The following is a 24,031-nucleotide window of genomic DNA, read 5'->3' as shown; positions in this document are numbered from 1 at the left end:
TGTCACTGAAAGTCATGGCATCTGGTTTTGGATATCTATGTGAAAAATTTGGAAGGTATCGATCCAGTTCCTATAAGAAAGTGTCCACATCAAGTGCATCTATCCCATGATTGATACTACAGATATTGGCATCCCTGTCCAACTTAGAAGGGCTGAGAATTGAAAAGGGCAATGACTAAATTACCCCCTTGCCCATAAAGAGATGTTTCCTGCAGGTCAGAGTCTGGGATGCATTGGTCCGTAAACCTGTGCTGCTGATGTTCTGCAGGTGAGCAATAAAAGGGTTTGGACTGTCAATCCAGCACCTTCAGAATCGCTCCAATTTTTTAAAAACATTTACAAATATTTAATAATATTTGAGAGTGCTAGCTAATAGAGATGGCATATGTGGTAATATCTGGAGACTGTTGGGTAGTCTAATAACTGAACCAGCTTGGATCAGACAATGTTAAAATTCTGCCAGAATTCTGTGTTTATTTCCCTGTTGCTCTTTGCCTTTTAAGAGACAGATTATATTTTTTACCTTTAAAATGTTTTCTTCTTTGTGAGTATAAATTACCTTGTTTTTTTTCACTTCAGTAATGCTATATTGAAAGGGATTTGGGAACTTCTGTAACTGAGTTTTAGGATTATAACTAAGAGGTAGAACGTAGCTGACTTTCTCATTCCTAAAACTATTCATTTTCATGAAAATAATAATGCCCTGTTTGTGCACTCCTTTTGTATCTTGGCATGGAGTGGCACCGTAAAGGCTTCTATAGATCATGTCAATACCCACCCCAGATCTCAATTATCAGTCCAGAATGAGCCTAAAATTCAGAAATTGGAGACCTGATAGTCCATACTCCAGAAGTCAAGAGGGGGCTTCCAGCAGTTTGCTCAGGAGTCTGTTCTATCACCTTATAGAACCTATTACTAGGAAACTTTTCCTGATAGTAATCCTATGCTTTCCTTTGGTCAGCCCTATCCAATTACTCCTATTCATATCTTTTTCTGTTCCCTCCTTAACATTTACATCCTTCAGATCCTTGACAGCTATTACATCTCCCCTCTCTTCAAGCCTTTTTCTAAAAAGCACATTTGTTAATTTCAGTTGTTCCAGGACCACACTAGTCAAGGTCTTTGAAACCTGCTATGGGCTTATCATAGTGGTGTTCAAATGAGTGTATGTCCTGTAGAGATTAAAGATTTTTGTCAATGCTTTGAGATGCAAATTCCTTATCATGAGAATATGGCTCTTCATATCTCCATGTTTTTACTTGAGTCATGTCAAATTGGATTAATTGTTGGTGCAGTCTTGTACTTACAATCCTGTTGTTTGTTTGTCATTTTACACAACACTATAGATATGCCTGGTGCTTTCCAGGCAAATGAAGTACACCTACTGCAGAAGTTTCCTTTCTTTTGTTATAGAGTTTCCAGTCACTTGGAGAAAATGGAAAACTTGTGAGAATCAATTCAAGGATGCTGTACTCTTCTAAGTCTACTTTGATTTTCTTTCAAAACACTAGAAATATTTACACTCAAAGGTCCCTTGCTCTAACTGCATGCAGTTGCTAAATGAGATTATTGTACACATTTATTCTCAGGATACTTTTGTTATGAATTTTGATTTGGGAGAGAGTGGATTGAATCTCAAAACAGTCAAGATTAGGCTCCACAGAGGTGATGCTTGGAGACCCCTAACCATGAGTAGATGGTCACAGGTTCATCTGAACTGTAAAGTTGAACAAAGTTTTTCACTAATACATGGGTGGGGACATCAATTATGAGCTTAGAAGTCTCGCCCTAACCTCCCTACACATACTTTTTCATTTGGATCATATAAGAGAAGAAGAGCAGTCATGATAGACCAAATACTCTATACCTTATTTAGGAATAACATGCAGTCACCTTGCATGAGAGAACCGTCAACCCAGCCCTCTCCTGCTGGTGACTCGCAATAGTACATTGGAGTCTTGCTTTTATGCATGTTAGGTCTTCCCTCGCCACACTTAGGAAGGAAAATCAGCAGGTACAGTGAGGAAAACAAGAAGACATGAAGGCTGAGGAGAAATTGCCTCATTTTGCCTAGTATATGTTTGCTCAAGAAGGTGAGAGGTAGGGTGAGAAGAATCCTTCCTCACCTCTGATGGTGCTGAAAAACCTGTTGTGGGAGCCTCATGTTCTGGAGTTCTTATTTTAAGCATAATTAATTCTTAAGAGTATGCCCCCATCTCTTCTCTTCCCCATTCTACATTGCTGGCAAAAGCTGTGTCTGCATAGACTGTCTGCTGGGTAAGGGCCAGCTGCATGGGTTGAAGCTGCCTAGTTTTTGAAAGCTTGTTACATTTTAAATTCATGAATTAGGAAGTTTAACTGTGAGGCTTTGGGTAGAATGGGGTCATTTTCCCAGTGGATTTTAAGACCACCACCTCTCCCACACCTAAGTAGACTCAGGATGCGTGTTAATTTATTTAACTTGAATTTTATTTTGTCTTCCAAGTTGGAAGAATGCTTCAATGGCAAACCTGCCCGCAGGCCATTTCAAAGCATGGCTAATTGGTGTTAAAGTGTTTGAAGTTTAGTCCAGAACATAGGAGAAGCAGAGCCATGAAGACCCTCCTCATTTGAAAACCATTCTGTGCAAATGGCTTTTTTTGCCTGGTGTCTAGCTTATGACAGCCATAAAACTTTGATAACTCCATGCAGTTTGCTGACAAAACTATATATGCAAAGAGTGTGGGAGGACAGTACAGAGGCAATAAAAATATGCAGCATCGATGCTGATATGTTAGCAGTTCTTTCCCTTTCCCCCAGCCACATCCTGTCTTCCATCAGGTGTCTTTTTAAAAACTCAGCTGATAAAATTGACATCAAAGCCTGACACCAAACAAACTTCATGAATTATTTATAGCCTAGCAAATGGCAATGGATTCAATGCTCCAAGAAGAATCTGGCACAGGGAATCCCAGTGTGATTGTCATTTGCACAGAATCCCTGGCCTAGATTGTGTGAAATAAAGGAGAAACCAAGCTTATTTCTTTCCTTTATTTTACTGGGGGGAGGAGGAGAGGGGTTAAATATGAAATTCTGATGAAGGGAGGGGGATTCCCCTAGTTGATAAAAATGTATTTTAATGATTGGTTTCCTGTAATATGTAAACCAGCAACGTTTTGCTCCAATTTTACAGATAAACTTTTAACCTCCTACAGCATTGCTGTATTCAAAGACTTGGTTTTTTTTTTTCAGAAACAACACACATCTGCAGCCTAGAATAGCTTCTCTCCCCTCTCTTCCCCCCCCCCCCCCCCCGTGACAACTGACCTTTCAGTCTCCATACTACTTCTACTCATAGAGGAACTTGTATTTTCTGAAAGAATCCCAGAATTGTCCGCTACAGAGGAATACACTCTAAAGACCTCCGCAGGTTTTGATTGACGTTTTTTTTGTTACAGCACCTTAGTCCCTGAAGCAATTGACTGGGACAGGTCTTTATTCTGTGGAGCCTAAAGTGCCTTGGGGATGTGTGTGGGGAGGAGGATAGACTAGCTACACTCATGGCCTCTGCATAGCTGACTCTACTCCTCAAACGCTGCCTCCCTTGCTGCATTACCTCTTGCAGGCACGTCAGGAAAATCCCCCTTTTGTTTAATGTATTGTCTGAAGACTGCTCAGAGGTTTTTTTTTTGTTTGTTTTTTTAAAAAAGATGATGATCTTCCTGATGGGAAAATAATGTAAAATGCTAAATTAAATGTACCCCCAAATGTGTCTGTCCTTCCCACTTCCATTTCTTTGATTGTTTCCTATTTTGTTTCTTAGCCTCCTTTCTGTACAATTGATTTTCATCTCCTGCCTCCTCTTGGTTTCTCTTTTCCTTGAAAATAAATCTCCTTCTCCCGTCATTATTTTCTGAAGGGCAGAACATTAATCTCTTCTCATTATTTTTGATCCCATTTCCCTATTGTGGTCTCTGTCCTTCCCATATTCTGATGTCAGTGCCCGTTTATCTCCTGGATTTCGTCTCTTCCCCCTTTCCCATCTTGCTGCCTCCTCCTCCTTTCCACACTCTCATTTCTTCCTCTCTCCCCTGCTCACTTTCTCATTTCCATCACTGTTCCTGCTTCTCTCTTTCACCCCAGCCCTATGGTTAGCAGAGAGAGAGAGAGAGAGAGGTCTGGATTGACTTGGTCATTCCATCAAGTAAGGGGAAAAGACCTTGTGACTTAACAGGTACCATCCAGACTGAGTAGCTGTGTCACTCCTCCCCGCTAACCCAGAGTTCCTTTTACAATGCTTTGCTGCTGTAGTTTCCAGCTCTCAAACAGCCTCCAGTATGCAAGTCACTCCCAGCTATGTCCGTGAGTGTGTTGCAGCCAGCCACCCCTTGGCTCTTACTTGATTATACTGCAAGGTGATGCCAACATGCCCCAGTCTTAGATTTTCACCCAGGAATGTATGTCCTGTATTGCCCAGACATCTCCTGGACAGTACAAGTTTATATAAAGTCTGTTATTTCTTTAACATAGACACAACTTGCCACTCCAAATGGAGTTTCCCAAACACTTCCATTTAAACATACTGGATTAGATAAAACAAATAACAAGTTTATTAACTACAGAGAGATTTTAAGTGAGTACAAGTAATGAGGCATTAAAGTCAGAAATGGTTACAAGAAAATAAAGTTAAAATGTTGATGGTGCCTAATTTAACAACCTATGTTAGATTCAAGCTATGTTGCTCACCATATGCTTTCGGCAGTCTTACTGACCAAATTCTCTAGGTCAGGACCCCTTCTTCAGTCCAGTGCTGCTTCCTTTGTCCTTCAGGTACTGTGAATGCCAATGGGAGGGGGAGGGATTGAGGTGTTTGTCCCTCATTTTTATACTGTCACTCCCCCTCTTGAACAACATTTCCAGTAGAGATTCAGGAGACAGAGTCTATATGGAAGGATGTTCCCTGCTGCTTTTCCCTCAACTGTTTGAGTGTTCTTTGCTTCCTTTCCTGCTTGATTACTCTATTTACCACTTAAATGCAAATTAAGCAGATCACACCTTTTTTTTTAAAAATTTTTTAAGAGAAATCTGTTTGCCAGCCTCACTTTGGAATATGTGTTAATAAAACCGTACAGTGGAATTGTATAACTTCACATACAATATTGCTGCACACATTTTATCAGGACAATAATGACCAGCAAATTATGAGTTTTCAAATGATCTCTGTACAAAGTATGCACTGTGAGATGTAAAATAGTGTGCAGGGTGTGAACACAGGTGCATTCTGTCACAGGCTTAGAGGAGATTTTGGAACACATGTATTATATTAGACAGGAATAAGTCACCAGGACCAGATGGCATTCACCTAAGGGTTCTGAAGAAACTCCAAATATGAAATTGAAGAACATTATCTGTGGTATGGAATCTATAATTTAAATCAGCTTCTGTACCAGATGACTGGTTGGTAGATAATGTAACACTGATTTAAAAAAAAAAATGCAACAGAGGTTATCTTGGTAACTGAAGGCTGGGAATCCTAACTTCAATACCAGGCAAATTGGTAGAAACTATAGTAAAGAACAGAATTATCAGACATGTGGATGAACATGATTTGTTGGGGAAGAGTCAACATGGCTTTTGTAAAAGGAAATCATGCCTCCCCCATCTATTAGAACATGTGGACTGGGGATGATCCAGTTGATATAATGTACTCTGATGTTCAGAAAACCTTTGACAAGGTCCTAGACCAAAGGCTCTTAAGCAATGTAACAAGTTATCGGATAAGAGGGAAGGGCCTCTCATCGATCAGTAACTGCTTAAAAGATAGGAAACAAAGGGTAGGAATAAATGGTCAGTTTTCACAATGGAGAGAAGTAAATAGCAGGGTTCCCCAAAGATCTGTACTGGGACCTGTTCAATGTAGTCATAAATGATCTGGGAAAGGGGATAAACAATGAGGTGGCAAAATTACTCAAGATAGTTAAGTGAGAGCTCACAAAACTGGGTGACTAGGCAACAAAATGGCAGATTAAATTCAGTGTTGATAAATGCAAAGTAATGGACTTTGTAACCCCAACTATACATACAAAATGATGGGATCTAAATTAGCTGCTACCACTCAGATATCTGGGATTTGTTGTGGATAGTTTTCTGAAAAATCTGCTCAACGTGCAACAGTAGTCAAAACGCTAACGGTGTTAGGAGTCATTAGGAAATAATATAGAGAATATAATAATCGCACTATATAAAGCCATGGTTCACCCACACCTTGAATACTGTGTGCAGTTCTGATTGCCCTATCTGAAAAAAAAATATATTCGAACTAGAAATGGTGCACAGAAGGGCAACAAAAATGATTAGAAGCATAGAACAGCTTCCATATGAGGTGAGATTAAAAAGAATGGGAATGTTCATCTTAGAAAATAGATGACTAAGGGCGCATATGATCCAGATGACTAAGGGGGCATAAAATCATGACTGGTGTGGAGAAAGTGAGTATTATTTACCCCTTCGCATAACACAAGAACCAGGGGTCACCCAATGAAACTAACAGGCAGCATGTTTAAAACAACCAAAAGGCTGTACTCCTTCACACAACGTACACTCAACCTGTGGAACTAGTTGCCAGGGGAAGTGAGGCCAAAAGTATAACTGGGTTCAGAAAGGAATTAGATAAGTTCACAGGAGGCTAGATCCATCAATGGCTTTTAGCCAGCATGCTCTGGGTGTCCCTAAACCTCTGACTGCCAGAAGCTGGACGACAGGGGATGGATCACTTAATAATTTCCCTGTCCTGTTCATTCCCTCTGAAGCATCTGGCACTGCTACTGTCAGAAGACAGGAGAGTGGACTAGAGGGACCATTGGTCTAACCCAGTATGGCTGCTGTTATGTAATGATAGCAGTCTCCACTACCTTCTCCACCATCCATAGCTCCAGGGATCAGTTCACTTTTTGGGTGTCCATTCCCCCTTCCACACACCCCTTTTTAGTGAAGTGAAAGTAGCAGGCTCTCTCAAGTTACATGGAGTATGGCTATCTGGGAATATCTTACTTAATCAATTCCGTTCCATGGCAGGGGCCTTGATCATTGATACACCTCAGTCCAACCTGTTCTTTCCCTGAGGGCTATTGGTCTAACTGTAGTTGCTGAGCTTGGTATGGAGGTGGCTGGGTTGTGCTTAGTGGCCTGTGATATACAGGAGGTCAGTCTAGATAATCTGATGGTCCCTTCTGGCCCTAAACACTATGACTTCTATGAGCAGAGGAGTGTCTTTCCTACTTCAGTTGCTGAGCTGTTCTAAGCTAGGCCCTGAGCTGAGAACAAATGCTCCACGTTGACAAGCAGGCTGTTGACAAGCAGGTCTTTTGACATTTTTTGGTTTGACTGAGAAGCGATAAAGACCATTGCTGATTTTCTCTGTCCATGCTATTTCAGAATTAGGGGCAGTTCTCATTCTTCAGGATTTATTAGTTGCAGGGTGGGCCAATCCTCCTCATAGTGAGCAAGGTTCTTTCTGCACCCCTTCTCATTCAAATAGCTGGTGAGATGCTGAGTGGAGGTATCAGACAGATTTCTCCTTAGCCATTGAAAAAAACACACACACACCCAACAACAGGTGACCAGGCTTGCGCTCTTCATAACTCTGCATCCCCATTATATACAATGGGATGATTTCCTCATCTAATATCATCTCTCTATGGCTGTAACACTGAAAACCTTAAGCTAGATTTAAGCTTCAGATGCTGCTCACCTCTCAAGTGTTTATTGATACCTTCTATCTTATGTGATTGAACAGCCTACAGATCTCACAAGCTGGCTGTTTTGTGTACTGGACAGAGAGTGTTTCATGAGCAATGAATGGAGTTAAAGTATCTGCTACCACTAGTAGAGACCATTACAGTAACTTGAGGTACAGTGTGCTGGATGGCTGATATGGAATTCATGGAGTGAAACACAGGTATTTAGCTTCCACAATCTATTTACTAACTTGTCAGTGATTTCAAAAGTGGTCCATGTGTCTGTGTTTTAAATAAGGGTTTACAATAAATTGAAAAAAGTCCTGTTAACAGTCCTGTCAGCAGTGCTGCCTGACTAGGGCTGTCTAGGAGGAGAGGGATAGCTCAGTGGTTTGAGCATTGACCTGCTAAACCCAGGGTTGTGAGTTCAATCCTTGAGGGGGCCATTTAGGGATCTGGGGCAAAAATCTGTCTGGGGATTGGTCCTGGTTTGAGCAGGGGGTTGGATTAGATGACCTCCTGGGGTCCCTTCCAACCCTGACGTTCTATGATACACTACAGTCAGGATCAGTGCTCTGAGATCGATTCACTGGCGGTTGATTTAGTGAGTCTACTGAAGACAGCAGATCGCTCTCCAGTCGACCCCTGTACTCTTCCCCCGATGAGAAGAGTAAGGTAAGTCGCCAGAGAGTTTCTTCCGTCAACCCTCTGCAGTGTCGACGCCCGCGGTAACTTGACCTAAGGTGCATCGACTCCAGCTACGTTATTCATGTAGCTGGAGTTGCGGAGCGTAGGTCGACTTACTGCAGTAGTGTAGACATAGCCTAACGCAGGCTAGTTCCTACCAATTCTGACACTGCGCTGCGCCCCAGAAGTGGCCAGCAGCAGATCCGTCTCCTAGGCAGGGGGGAGGGGGCTCCACATGCTGCCACTGCCCCAAGCCACTGGCTCCACACTCCAGAGCTGGAGGCGGGGGGCGGTGGTGCCTGAGGGCAAGAGCTGCTTGCGTGCCTCCGCCTAGGAGCCGGACCTGCTGTGGCCACTTCCGGGGCACAGCGCGGTCCATGGTGCCAGGACAGGCAGGAAGCCTGCCTTAGCACCCCCACTGCACCACTGACTGGGAGCCACCTGAGGTAAACCTGTGCCCCAATCCTCCAGCCCAGAGCCCCCCCCAAACTTGGAGCCCCCTCCTGCACCCCAAACCACTCATCCACAGCCCCACCCCTGACCCGCTTCCTCACCCCAACCCCCTGCCCTAGCCCAGAGCCCCCTCCCACACCATGAACGCCTCATTCCTGGCCCCACTCTGCAGCCCAAACCCCAACCCTCTGCCCCTCCCACACCCCTCCTCTCCAGCTCTGTTGGGTCGTGGGCATCAACAGTTTTCCTTCAACTGGGTCACCAGAAAAAAAGTCTGAAAACCACTGGTTGAAGGCCACCAAAATGTTTCTTGTTACTAAGGTTCTTTGGTCCTTCACTTGCATTAACATACAAGATAATGTGAGAGAATAATTTTTTCTCATTGCTTCTGAGCTGGCTTTCAGTTGTGAGTTATTACTAATGTCTGACATGAGACAGACTGCGGCTGAGGAGTCCTAGAAGCTTCAGACTGTGTTTAGTCCTGGCTAGAAGATCAGAGCCTGTTCTCAGGGTGTGCTTTTTGAAAGCTCATTTATTGCAAATAATCCCTATCTCTTATGTTTTCTGTCCTTCAGCCAGGTGTCAGCATGTTATTCACCAGCGCTGTAGATTTTTTAACACATACTTGCTCTTCAAATTTTTGCATTTCACAGTTGCGTGTGTAGGTTTTTCTTATTTGAGTGGTGCAATTAAAACACTGATAATTCCACTTTCAATATTCCGTGTACTGTATACAGAAGGTGACTTCTCTGGTGAGGGAGGATTGGGGAGAGCAGGGGTCATAGAATATAATAGCTTTTCATTTTTGTTGTGGCTTGCCATATGCTCCTTGCAAAGAGGGGAAAAACTGCTGCTATGACAACAGGTGTTAGTAGTGTAGTTGACTGTGTGGTTCCAGTAGTATACAGCAGTCTGGAGTGTTGGCAATAACAACTGTAAACATAAGAAGCCATGGGTGGATTCTATCATTACTATTAGTATTTTTTAAAAAGAGAAAAGATCTTGATCAATGAAGTGACCTGAAGCTGGAAGTAAATAAATGCTGCACTCATGCATCTTCAGCCAAAAGTAATAAAAAGCTAAACAAGAACAATAAGGGCTAATATGTTTTATTTTGTTGCAAGATTTTTTCACGCCAACTTTCTTCTCGCTGCCTTTCCTGAGCATCTATTAATTTGGCGTTTTACGTTTCAGTACTAAAAGTGAGTCTAATAGTCTTGGGGGGGGAATTCTTCCTGCCAAAATAATAAACACTGTAATAAAAATACACTCACTTTATTCTGCGCAGTAATAGTGGGATCTCTTATTCCAAACACAACAACAATGCTGTTTTCAGATGTAGTGTTCTGGACTATGACCAGAGTAGTTTTTGTATTTATTTTGTATCACTGCTGGTGAACTTCTCCAAATTCCTTGCCCATTTGATATATACCCTTTGGGAAAACTGCTGAGAATATGAGGTATCTGCTTAGCTTACAGAAGTGGCCTTCTCTTGGGACAAGAACATAATGGTAACTCTCAAGGCTCAGTGACTCAATTATGTACCCACAGTATGGTTTGTATGAAAAGAAGTCAGTTGGGGTGTGTGTGTGTGGGGAATGAGAATCACCCTCCCTTACTATTTCTTCATGCTGTCTGTTAAAACCTGATTAATCTGAGATCTACTGATTGACACTGACTCTAGTTCTATCGATGCTAGAGAAATGTGGATGTGTTTTTCTGTACTGGTCCAGCTCCAGTATGGAAGCTGTAGTGTAGACGGGATAGAGACATTTTTCTTCATGCCTCTGAAAGCAACTGCCACAAGAAAGCAATGGCACATGGAATATCATTATACAGCACCCTCCATAAATCCTAGCATCTCAAAATGCTTTGCAAAGTAATAAGTTAGATGCTGAGAAACTGAGCAGCTATTATGCCCTCACCGATAGCTTCCACAGAGCTTTGGACAAGGGAAGTTGTATTGCATTAAACTGACGGTTTCCCCCTGGACTATCTCCTCAAGTACTAATATAAATCAAATCTCGTAATACTCCTATGAGAGAGGAAAGCAGTACTCTGACCTCAGGACCATTACATATCAATACTAGTCTCACAATGCAGTGCCACAAGTTAAGTGCCAACCTGCAGGTGCAGCCTTAAAGTGAAGATTCTTTTACCCATCTCTGTTGGCTTCCCAGATGGAAATAAAACTATTAGTTGGAATTTGAAATCAGATTCTTGCCTTACCTCTCACTCCCAGCTACTCTGTGCCACCTCCTGCATAGATCACATTGCTGGAACACATGCTGCTTGCTCTATCCATCCTGGGCTAGTGGAGTGACCCTCTAGGAGTTATCTTTCCAGTTAGTGTAACTTGAGGCAGCCCTGCTCTAAATTATGGTAGGTCCTAAACTACTGTCCATTAGGGTGACCAGAGAGCAAATGTGAAAAATCGGGACGGGGTAGGGGGCGTAATAGGAGCATATATAAGAAAAAGACCCCGAAATCGGGACTGTCTCTATAAAATTGGGACATCTGGTCACCCTAGTGCCCATCTCCACCTTGGGCCCTGTACCAAGTTTAGCTTGCCCAGACCTGGGGATCTGGCTCTTAGCTTTTAGAGAGAATGACTGGCTTGTTTGCTGTCTCTTTGTAAACCTGGATCAGAAGAGAATTGCAGTGCCATATGTGTTTAATTTGAAAATCATAAGTTTTTAGTCCGGCATTTACACATAGTCTGGATGGTATTCACATTGTAATCAAGCTTTCAGTTACTGCATTTTAGAGTTGGTCCATGCATCTCCTTAATGTGATATACAACACTTGTTCCTTGGCAGTGAACCAACACGTCTAGCTGTGGTCGTGTTTGCCCAGGAGGAAAATGGAAATCTTGCTGGAGCAAGTGAAATCTAGTAGACGTGCACAGTGCAAAATCCATCTCCTCCTCCTTCTCCTTCTCTTCACTGAACAGAGAGATTTGAGGGTGGAGTCAGAAGGAAATGAGGCTTCTTTATGACATTTTAACTCTCAAGATGCAGTGTCTGGTTGGTTGGTCAGCAAGATGTTCTAGCACCTCTTGTTGCATTCATATGACGGGTTTGTTAACAAACTGGCTCTCATAGTCACTTAACCTTTGTAGACAATGGTTAGTTGGCCTAATTCACTAGGGTGTGGTGCAGATGCTGGCACGGAGCCCCAGATATGACGGAAAGTCAGCATGGGTGTTGCAATGGACAGTGACTCTTCCTACCTCCCTTCTGATGTCAGGGGGAAGGGTCTGCAGCTGGCCAGCACAGCCAAAAAAAAAAAAAAGTGGGTGTTGCAGGGTAGAGAGAGATAGCAAGGCAGCTGAGGTATGTGCTGAGTTAGCATTTCCTGGATCAGCCGCTGCTGAGGGTCTCCTGTGCTGCCAAATGGAACTAGCAAGTCTAGGAGGGGAGAATGACACCCCCTCCGCTGTTTTCCCGCTGGTTATTCCTCACTGGAGTGGCCTAGGGTTGGCTGGCACCAAAAGGTACAGTTTACTTGTGAATATGGCCCAGAACATCAGCTTGGATCTGAGGCAGGCAAACTGCACTTTTGAAATTCAGTGGGAGTTGGGTGCCTCACTCCCTTACATACCTTTCAAAAATCACAGCCCTCATTGATTTCAGCCCCCTACTACCTCTTATCTCCTCTAACTGCAAGAGAATGTTTGCTCCCATTTTTGCTCTGGGTGTTCTGGGCATCCTATCCTCCCACGGTGCTCCCCGTCTCCCCCCCCCCAAATCTTGTGTTTTCCCTTAATTTACTATTTAAACCCTAAGGAAGTGATGCATAAGCACATTTAGAGGGCCACCCTTGTCGTCCTTCTTGGGTGCTTCTCCCACTCTCTGTCCTTCCCACCTAACAATGTGAGATCTCCCCTGCTCAACCAGTAGTGGATAGAAGGTTACACCACAAGTACATTTCAGTTCAGTGAGACTTTGTCGATACAACACATTTTAGAAGTGTTGCCAAAGTGCGTGTAATCAAAAAGAGGCACAAAAGCATCTGGCCTGCCTGTAATCTGTGTCGAGTTGGGGCAATCTGCCCAGGATGGGGCTTCACATGGTGTTTGATCTGGTAGGTTTCTATCATCGGTGTCCTTTACTCTGCTATATTCCTTCCCACCCCCACCCACCCAGATTAGAAACAGCTTTCCCTCTATTTCCTTGTTTTTCTTGATAATTGAAGGAAATATCGGTCTCTTACTCCCTCATGTTTTGGACATTGGAGGCTTTGTGTGCGTCTCTGTGTCTGTCTGTCCTTGTGACTTGATTTCACATCTGCTGCTCTCAGGGTTGGGACTGTGCTTTGTTCCTTCAGATTTCTAGCTCTAGTTTAACACTGATTCTGCTGTCTAGACTGTGGGATGAGCAAAGGTTCCTAGCAGTGGGGAACCGAGGTGAGTCCAAGCTATTCGTCTCTTCATCAGCTAGAAACTCTGTTATCTCAGGCGCAGCTCACTCCCACTAGCCACTCAAAAGGCCCAGGATATATCCAGAGCCTAAGAAAATAGGATAAAATAGATTAAGACTGAACAATTTTAAAATATTGTGTTTAATCATTTATGCTGTTTGCTTTTTGTTCTTTCAGCTTGGACAGTGAAACTTAACTAGTCATGTTCGCTATTTATTTATAGTCAGTTTCCACTTTATGCTCATTGTGTACGAGAGATCTGGGGCCCTTTCAGAGGGGCGTCATTTTGTGTAAATGTGCCTTTTGATCACTTAGTCCATGTGCACAGCTGATAGATTTCGATCCCTGGGAGCACAGATGCTGTGATCTACGCATGTAAATTCTGTTAACTCAGGGCTTAACTGTTGGACTCTTTCACATGCATAGGCACTTGGTTGTGCTCGCTCAGATAAGGAGGGCACTTCCTGAAAGTTTTCTGTTTCTGGCACCCTCAGTTTCTGATGATGCAGGAGGGAAAATTTAATTTAAAAAAAACAACTCTTTTCTGTGTCTTGGGGGGGAAAAGGTCACAAAAACATTTCCCTTTCGGTCATTTAAGCTCCTCCTTTGCCTCTGCCAAGTTAGTTTCCAACAAAACCTAAACTACTTCTCGACAGCGTCCCTTTACCACTCATTCTTGCCTGCATGATAAGCTCCTGTTCCTAGGACACGTACATGACTGGTGCACAGATATTACATGAAGCCCGTGGACATCATTGCTTGTACCCCTTACTTACAATTTTTAAAAAATGCCTATCATAATAGTTCAAAACATGCTACAGATTGCCCTATGTTGCTGAAGTGTGTGTGGCCATTACTGTCGGTGCTCGAGTATTATTTTTTAATAAGGAGTAATGGGGGGAGGGGGGATTTTTTTTTTAGTCATGGTGACATAATGGACTCTGCTTTACAGTTTCCCTCCAGCAGCCCTGCCATAATGCCTTTTCTCTCTTCTCACCACTAATCCATCTTCTTCCTGGTTCTGCACTGTCCTGCACCTGTGCGTGGCAGGTATGTTCGCTCCTGGTTTTGTACATAGATCAAAGGGAGAACTGCTCCTTCTATGACCATTTTCCTCTCTGGTTTCTCCTCAGACTGTAAAAATTTGTTGCCTTTACTGGACGTGGAATATTCTGTGCCTATTTGGCTTTCAAGATAAGCAATCACTGTAATCCCTTTGGGTGTCTGCGAGGTGACGCATCTTATAGCTCTTACAAAGCTCAAGATTCTTATTCCCCTCAGGCTCACAGACTTTTGTATTCTGTACAGGGAAGGCGCAAATGAAACGCCAGTCAGTCACTTTTTTCCCCTCTTCAGTCTCCCCACCCACACACTCCTCATTGGCCGTAGTCCAATTAAACTCAGTAATGTGCAGGGATGAGTTGAATACACCCCGGAACAGTTCCGAGAACTCATTAGATTTTATTCAGAAAATACCACCAATTTGATATCCGGCAGCAGCCCTCTCTCAATCCACGCGTTTGTCAGAGCCAAATTAAATTGATGCAACTAAGGAGTGCATCAGTGTTGCAGGGACAGAACACTGACTGCATATTCCCATTGAGATTAAAATAACAATAAAAGAAAATCCTCAGCCCTTTGTCCGCGATCTGGACCACACTCCCTGTCATACTAAGAAGAGCTTACTTGTGAAGAGGACTTATAAGGAATGAAAGTCTTACTTTGGTTGCATTGTTCCTGCACCTGCTATTACATGTTCTTCACCTATTAAGTTACAGTAACTCCTCACTTAAAGTCGTCCTGGTTAACGTTGTTACGTTGCTGATCAATTAGGGAACATGCTTGTTTAAAGTTGTGCAATGCTCCCTTCTAACGTCTTTTGGCAGCCGCCTGCTTTGTCCACCGCTTGTCCACTGCCTGATGCAGCTAGCTGGTGGGGGCTTGTAACCAGGGTGAACCAGCAGCCCCCCTACCAGCTCCCCGCTCCCCTAAGTTCCCTGTGCTGCAGCCCCCAGCAGGCCATCAATCGGCAGTTCAGCTGTCCCTCCCCCCACTGCCATGTGCTACTCCTGCCCTCTGCCTTGGAGCTGCTCCCAGAGACTCCTGCTTGCTGTGCAGGGTGTCCCCTTCCCCCCTGCTCCTGCACCCCGCTTTCCCCTTCTCCATATACACCAGGGAGGGGACATGGAAAGAGACAGAGAGAGCCTGGGGCAGCAGCTGCTGTCTCAACTTCCTGATCCACTTAAAAAGACAATGCACTTAAGAATGGGTCAGCTTCCTTAAAGGGGCAGTGTGCATATCTCTCTCTCTCCCACACACAAGATGTCTGTCTGTCTCTGTCTGCTATGCTGTCTCCCTGCTCTCCTTTTCGTGCTGCCTTGATGAGAGGCTACATTAACAACAATGTGTTAACCCTTGGGTGCTCAGCCGAGTGCTAGTTCATCATTTAGCAGCAAGGAGTTTTCTGGGAAATCTCTCTCCCTCTTCCATCCTCTAACTTCACCACCTCAACAAGCTTCACAATCATCATAGCTGTGAACAGTATTAATTTGTTTGTTTAAAATGTATACTGTGTGTATATCTATATAATATATAGTTTTTTGTCTGGTGAAAAAAATTTCCCTGGAACCTAACCCCCCACCTATTTACATTAATTCTTATGGGGAAATTGGATTCGCTTAAAATTGTTTCACTTAAAGTCGCATTTTTCGGGAACATAACTACAACGTTAAGCGAGTTACTGTACTTTTCTTGTGATAAATCCCAAGCTGCTGGTGAATCCACACATGCTTCTGCCCCCAAACATGTCATCTGCATGCTGCATGCTTTTTGTCTTTTAATCTTTAAGGTTAATTCTTGCAATCTGTAAACTGCCACAAACACAGCAGCCTGAGGTAGACACCACCTCTGTCTAGGATTACCTCCCTTTACTCCTCCTTCTCTATGTCACAATCTCGTACTGACTTTTGATATTGAAAAAAGTGTTAGCGACATTGTAGGCACCACGGACATTTTGACCACGAGCAGTACTATGCTTGCTGATAGCACATTATTGCTGCTAGTAGGTCTGCAACCGTTGCACCTAAGCCATTCATAAAGAGTTCTGGACTTTCAACAGGATTGCCCCAAGTGCCAAAGCAGAAACAGTTTAGACTTCACCAAATATCTAAAAGGGAATAAATGCTTCCTTAGAGCTGTTGCTCTCAATCAGGGAAAATACCTGAGATGATAGCTACAGATGTTAGTTGCGCCCCCCCCCCCCCCCCGCACCACCAATGGAAAATACTGGTGGGGCCTCCTTTGCACAGCGCTGCAGTGTGATAGTCCTTTGAACCATAATTTCCTTTCTTTTGAAATACATCAATTGCCAGCAACTTGGTGAGGATAGGGGAAGTTATCTAGCTTACCAGTGACCCGAGTCACTCAGAAAAATGCATTAAGTTAAGATAACATAATGTACCAGTACAACCAGGTCTGTCAACAATAAATAATACCCTTGTTGCCAGCTCATGGCCCTGAATACTTTGGCTAGTACATTTTTCAATGCATTCTACTGTACGCATGACATTAAAATTTAGTGCACTCCACCAGCTGCTCCGGCCTCAAGACATCTGGTCACATGTCAGGTCTTAGCAATATTCCTGCAGAGATCAACAAACAGCATAGAGTTGGTGTCTGTCTCTGAGTTTTCATCATTCTTTGCTTAACACAGGTTTCTTTGTAGGTAGAGAAACAAACATGTTTTTAATTGAATGTCCCTGAAAATAAATGTGTTGAATTTATTGCCTGGGAAGTGGAAGTTTATAAAACTAGAATTAGTTTTTGTGAACTAAAAATGGGGCAGAAACAACTTGTAAGGTTTGCCAGATCTCAAACTCCACTGCATTTCCCCATCTTTATTTAATACTGATTTCAAGTCAGCATAGCAAATAAATATTTACTGCTCCCGTGTGCTTACTCTGCAGAGAAGCCTGACAAGTCATTACCCTATGTTAAATTACGTCTGGTCATACCATGTGGTATACAGTATCCAGGCAACCCATTCATAATCTAATTTAACACAAAACATGGATTTACTTCCCCCCCACCCCATCCCCCTTCTTCTCTGAAAGTGAAAGTAGAGCTTATGCAAGGAATTGGGTTGACAGCCCTGGAGAGCTAAGTCCTCTGTCCAACTGCAGGACACGTGGAGCACAGATATCAACAATTCCACATAATATCCCAACATACCACCACCCTGACCTGGGAGAACCATCTCTAGATGTGCGGGGGAATTCATTCGTTCTGCCTATTCAGGTTTTTTCCCCCCTTTGTGCTCAGAAAGTTTACCCATTAGCTTTCAATTTGGTAGGCCCAGACCACCAGCTCATTTCACAGAACCCACTGAACTTTCATCACATGGCTGAATTTTGGTCACTACTGATGTTGGTTGGAGCAGAATTACTGACCTAGAGGATTAAGGCTCCATTGTCTATTGTCACTTCACTGAACCATCCAACCTTCACTTCCCCTACTGGTCCTGTAAGGTGTACATTAGCAAGTTAACATTCTTTTAAAATTGGAAGAGCAAAAGTCCAGTTGCCAGAAGTCAGTTGGTATCCCAGCATGCATTGGGACACAAATTAATAGGCTGTTTAGAGCATTTCTACACCATCTACCAATTTTTTTCCTCATTATTCATATTTAAAATAACTTACACAAGCATTAGGGATAAAGCATGAATGTGAAAGCACTGAAAGCCTATCCATGTAAATGAATATAAGTATATTTGAATATAAGTACATTTGCTTTCAAAATTTACTGGCCCAGAAAGGAACAAGAGGTTAAAAGAAAAATACGACAAATGCCAGCAGAGACATTAAGGGGTCTGGATGCGCAGGGACAGAGCTAACAATGCTTAAATAAAAGCATTTGTAACCAAGATCAATATTAAATGTACCTTGGGATGAGAATGCCCCTGCTTTGGAGGTTATGGTATTATTTTCTAGTACAGAACATGATGAAGCGGTATAATTTATAGTAAATGAGCATATAAATAAAGTCTATGGAACTCAAGGATGTAAAAGATGAATCACACATTTGTAGCATAGCTTCCGTGACCTAGAGTTGTAAAGAATTCTCTTTTTGTGGAAGAGTACCCATGTTATGGATCAGGATGTCACGTGGCATCCTAATTTATCCAAGAAAGGAACAAAAGCTGCTCAGTTACAAAATTGTAATTCAGACTTTGAGCTTTCAAAGAATCTAATAATGAATAGATTCCTGCAGGCTGTGGCATTGGGATTTTGGTCAATACCACTGCCTTTCCACATTTGCAAATGTAGTCAAGTCACTTCAAATAACAGACATTGCAACGCAAGCCAGTTCTACAGTTTATACTGGAGGATCATATGCTTGTGAAGCCATTAATAATTCAGTCTGTAATAATTAACATAACCATGTAAAGTCATCTAGCAGTAATAATGCAATGAGAGAGCAATTTATTACACTGATGTATTACATGATAATGGTAATGAGAAATGAGCAGAGCTTATTTTGTAAGACTGAATATTATGGCATTTATAAATGCACCGAGTTTTGCTAAACTAAGGGATCATTAAAAATGCTATGAAACATTTCAAATGCTTTCAGAACTGTTCAGCCTCAAAATAGTTGAGTAATAGCTACTGGACATGGGTCCAAAATCCAAACAGGAGTACTGTGAACACAGATGTCTGTACATTTATAAACACAACATTACTGGGACTTAGAAAATTCAGAGAACATAAGAATGGCCATACTGGGTCAGACCAATGGTCCATCTAGTCCAGTATCCTGTCTTCCAACAGTGACCAATTCCAGATATTTCAAAGGCAATGAACAGAACAAGGTAATCATCAAGTGTTCCATCCTGTGTCATCCAATCCCAGCATCTGGCAGTCAGAGGCCTACGGACACTGAGAGTACGGGGTTGCCTCCCTGACCATTGTGGCAATAGCTATTGATGGACCTATCCTCCATGAACTTGCAATTTTTTAAAAATTCAGTTATGGTTAGGGTTAGCATTCATGAAACTCTTGATACGGGATTGGGTAAAAATAGAATGTGACTTAATTCCTTTTAAAAATCTTGGAAATATTTTGACATCACAATGATTGTGTGTATTCAAGCATGTGTTGTGAAACTGCTTAACACAGTGTGTGAGATGCAGCATGCAGTCAGAGGTTTTGCTGAACGGAGGAACATGGTGTTTGTGTGCACAGTTCAAACCTCCCCTTCCCCATTTGTTTGAGCAAGAAAGAATAGCAATGAGGCAAGCTCGTGATATGGTCTATGCTCCATGTGTGTGAGGAGATAGCAAAAGAGGGGAGAAAATACCATTCAGTATGTGAGAGGGAAGACAGTGGTGTTAAAGGCACCAATAGGAGAGGGAAGAGAGAGGAATAAATCATGCTCCATTTGTGGTAGAGGAGATGGCAGTAGGGAGAGAGAATAGTATCCACGACAACCCCGTGTGAGAGAATGAGGTCTATAGGAAGCTCATGTCTCTGTCAGTGATGTGTTGGTGTCAAGGGGGCAAGTGGCAGGAGTCCTGTAGTGAAGAGGTGAGTGTGAATTCTGATTGCTTTAGCCATCCATATTGCCCAGTGAGGCATGTGAAAAATTTCTGAACAGAACTTAATCTTTGTCTCCTTTCTGCATCTCATTTCATAAATACTGCCTTATTCTCCTTGCTGTACACCGTATTGACTTCTAACGGGCACAGAGAATGTTGGCTGATTCTCCTTCTAGGTTTACACACTTGTATTGCAAAGTACATGATTCTGTCCTACTCATGCCTTGTGGCTGAAATGGGAAGGAGAGATGAAGCGAGTGTACTGGGATTTCATGGCACTTTCTTGGTTCCAATGTGCCTTTTAAATATAGGAAGTAATTTATTTTGGGTGGTGGTTGGAAGGAGATCTCTCTAAAACTGGAAAAGAGGAAAGGGAATAGGGGGAGAGAGAGTGCTCAAATGATCTGCTTATCAAATTGAGCATTGCTGTGTTCAAACTGTAATAATCTTTTATCTCTTATTTCTCTGCTTTTGAGTTCTGAGGTAGTGTTGTCTTCCTTTTTTGTGGGTAGAGACTTTTTGTTTTGATTTTGTTCACATTACAACCTGAAACAGACCCACTTTATTTATGAACCATTATTCTCTTGGGTAGGTCAATCTCCTTTAGTTGGCTTTGGTTAACAAACCCTTGTGGTGGATAGAGTGCCTCCTAGTGGCTGAATCAGTAGTATGTGCTTGTCCTTTTCGACAGTCGGTGTTAGTTGGTAAGGGACACCATATATTACATTGCAGTTTATTATCTCAGTAACCTGAGCTTTTCCAGGATTCAGTCCAAAAGCCTTGGTAACTCACAGCACTATAATATTTATACTTATAGAGGCAAATTCTCAGACATACAGAACTGCAATTAAAATACTCATTGCTTCCTGATACCGAGGGAAGTCAAGGGTAACATTTTCAAAGGCACCTAAATGACTTTTTAATAGGATTTTGCTCCTAAGTCACTTAGGGTAACATTTTCAAAGGCATCTAACTCAAGTGTAGAGCATTGTCAGAGGTCTCTCATCTGCCTGGGTGTCCTGGAAAGGTAGAAAATGAACACTTCTTGTCTACTTGAAGAATAGAATTGGTCACACTCTAATTCACAGCTCTTGTTGTGCAATCTAGAGTTGCTTAGTGCTAGCCATCCTGTCTTGTGGCTTCTTCCTGAGATGAGAGAGCAGGAGAAAAGAGGAAGGATAGTTACATAAAAGCTTAGTTTAAAACTCAGCGATACCCCTGACTGAAGTCTTCAAATTAGGAAGCTCTCGAGAGGGTGATATAACAGGCCATAAAGAATCATTAAGAAGTGGGGTAATAGGGTAGTAGGATTTTCACATACAAAACCTAATCTGAGGAATTCAAACACATGATTCAACAGCATCAGAATTTGTGGGAAATATCAGGTGGAATCATTTTGATCTAGCCTTAACAAAGAGTGTAGGTAAAAGCAATCATAGCCCTGGAGAAAAATGTGTCCGATAACGGCAAATGCCAGCTGTGTGTATAAAGCGCCTAGCTGACTGTTTACCTATAATTAGAGATTCTAAGGTAATTAATAGCCTTTTTGTATTCCTTCTGGCACTTTCTGAATCATCACTGTGCAACTTTAGCTAATAATCTTCTTTTGTTAGATATAAATATGTTTTTACATTCTTATGCCGACAACGCCAGCAGTCAGACAATTGGTAGCTTTATGGACTGGTTGCCTGCTATGTGAGTTTGAGCTCCCAATGAATGTTCTGGGAGTTACAGTAATCATTGTGATGCTATTATCCATACTTTTCCAGAGAGCACATTCCTGGTTACAGTTGTTGTTACTCAGGCTCAAGTGGGTGCGTGTATGAGTGTACTTCCATGTTGTCTGCATGTACAGAACTGCTTTAAGAGAACAGCTTATGCAATTAAATATACAATTTAATAGAGACAGTAACAATATAGCGTGGTTATGGCTGTAAGAACAATGGGCCAAAGTTTTCAAAAATGACTGGTGATTTGGGGTGCTTCAGTTTTGGGGTGTGAAACTGGAGACACCTTAAGAGGGCCTGGTTTTTTTCCCCCTAAAATGATGAACACTCGGTAAAAATCAGACCCCTCTATGCTGTCACAAATTGGACACTTAAAAAGGGAGGGATCTAGAATCAGTAGCCATTTCAGGTAATCTTGACCCCTGCATGGTTTTTAGGTTGCATTGCCGTAGCCGAGTGGCTTTCTAGTTGGGTTTTTTTTAAATTTGGCATTTTGTTTATTTGTGTGTGTGTACTGTATAAATAACTTTATATCATAAATATACTTGGATCTATATATTCTGTCTAGGTATAGATTTAGGTAATTGGACTAATGGTGCTTCATAAATAATCCATCCTAATCACTATAAAAGGAACGGTCTTTTATTCGCTATTCAGATAAATTTCTAATTAACATGTTACTGTTAAAGTGGTAACAAGGATGTTGGAACAATTTGTATAGTGGGTGTGCTGAGAGCCATTGAACCAAGCTGGAAACCATGTATATGATGGGAACCACTGCAAGGCAGCGGGTGCTGCAGCACCTCTAGTTCCAGCACCTCTGAGTTGTAGTGCTGCTCTCCATGGAGCTGCCGAGCCCATCGTGTTACTGGACAGACCCCTGGAGTTTGGTGGAAACGCTGCCCACAGCATGCGGGGCTGGCAGCAAGGACAGTTGTGAGACACCCAGATATGTGGAGTCCTAGTAGTGTACAAGGAGGAAGGAGCAAGTTGTACAGGAGAAAGCAGTGGTGCTCTGAAAGCTGACATGAGAGGAGAGCTCAAACCAGCATGAGAGGGAAGGAAACAAAGTTTGGGTACCAATAAATTACCTGAGATGTCTCTCATAAGCAACAATCATTAACAAATATCAGTCTTAATTTGAATCCCAGAGAAATATCCCCATTTAAGCAGGTTCTCCAATTTGTTGGAGAATACTGTGTGTATGCATTTGTTATGTATCTATGTGTACATTCTCCCCCGTCTCTCTGGTGACACCAGCAAAATCTTTACTTTTCAGATTTTGATATTGACCTTGGGTGGAGGCAAAAGCTTCAATGGGGCAGAAGGACTTGAAATGTGGACATTGAAGGTTGCTCATTTAGTTGAGAATAGCACATGTCAAAGGTCCAACTACTTGTTTTTAGGAGGATTTGAAACATTTCTGATTCAAACTGTTTTTCTTGGAGTAGGCTGTGGGTTGGAACATTCAGCCATTTAGGATTTAGTATCCAGAAAAGGGTTAAACTATTTGGGTTTTCCTGGCATCAGTCAATTTACGGAGGCTGAAGTTACACTGGTAACGCTCCAGTTAAGTCTGTACTTTTCCACATGGCTGAGCCTGGAAGAAGCTCATCCGGAGTTTCAGGAATGTAAACAATTGTAAAATTTGTGCCAAAGATGAAATAGGGATTATTCTGATGTTTCTCTTATCTACTCTTTCCCGTTCCTTACAGTGTTGCTAATAATCACAAACAGAATCTAATGACTGTTGCTAATCTGGGTGTGGTATTTGGACCAACGCTGCTTCGACCACAAGAAGAAACTGTTGCAGCGATTATGGACATCAAGTTTCAGAATATTGTGGTTGAGATTTTAATAGAAAACCACGAAAAGGTAATGTTTTTCCCTTACTTCTGAATTTAAATAAGTTTATAATAAAGAATTTGCCTCCATGACAACCCCAACACAAATTCTTCAATAAACCACCTTCTCTAGATGATCAGTACACAGCATTGCAAGAGACAAGATCACTTCTCTCAGCTAAAGGAAAATCGCAATTATCCCAAACTAATCCAGCTCATAGCTGCCCTTGGTACTTTGTATCCAGGAGGAGTGTGTTTGTACAGCACCTAGCACAATGGGACCCTAGTTCATGACTAGGGCTCCTATTAGCTACAGTAATACAAATAATAAATAGTAACATTGGGATTCTGTTCCCTTTTTAGATGCTGAAGCATATTATTTCAAACTGAAATTTCCCATGAGGGAATCGTACTTTCAGTTAAATACTAGGGTGACATCCTGGTCACATTGAAGTCAGTGGTAAAACTACCTTGGTTGTCAATGGATATGTCTACACAGCAAAGAAAAAACCCACAGCTGGCCTGTGCCAGCCAACTTGGGCTGACAGGGCTCAGACTGCGGAGCTGGTTCATTGCTTTGTAGACTTC

At 42.3% G+C, this 24,031-nt stretch overlaps 1 protein-coding gene across 2 annotated transcripts in view; it reads left to right on the top strand.

Annotated features, from left to right (window-relative positions):
• The window catches only part of ARHGAP26 (Rho GTPase activating protein 26), a 313,981-nt gene that overhangs the window by 208,659 nt on the left and 81,291 nt on the right, over positions 1-24,031 (top strand). For both annotated transcript variants that reach the window (XM_045028598.1, XM_045028597.1), the window contains exon 18: positions 23,315-23,474. In XM_045028598.1, the coding sequence (XP_044884533.1) occupies positions 23,315-23,474 (160 nt within the window). The remainder of the gene's footprint in view (positions 1-23,314; positions 23,475-24,031) is intronic.

This window comes from Mauremys mutica, chromosome 8, assembly GCF_020497125.1.
Source record: "Mauremys mutica isolate MM-2020 ecotype Southern chromosome 8, ASM2049712v1, whole genome shotgun sequence".
NCBI classification, from domain to species: Eukaryota; Metazoa; Chordata; order Testudines; family Geoemydidae; genus Mauremys; species Mauremys mutica.
This window is presented reverse-complemented; position numbering and strand designations above follow the sequence as displayed.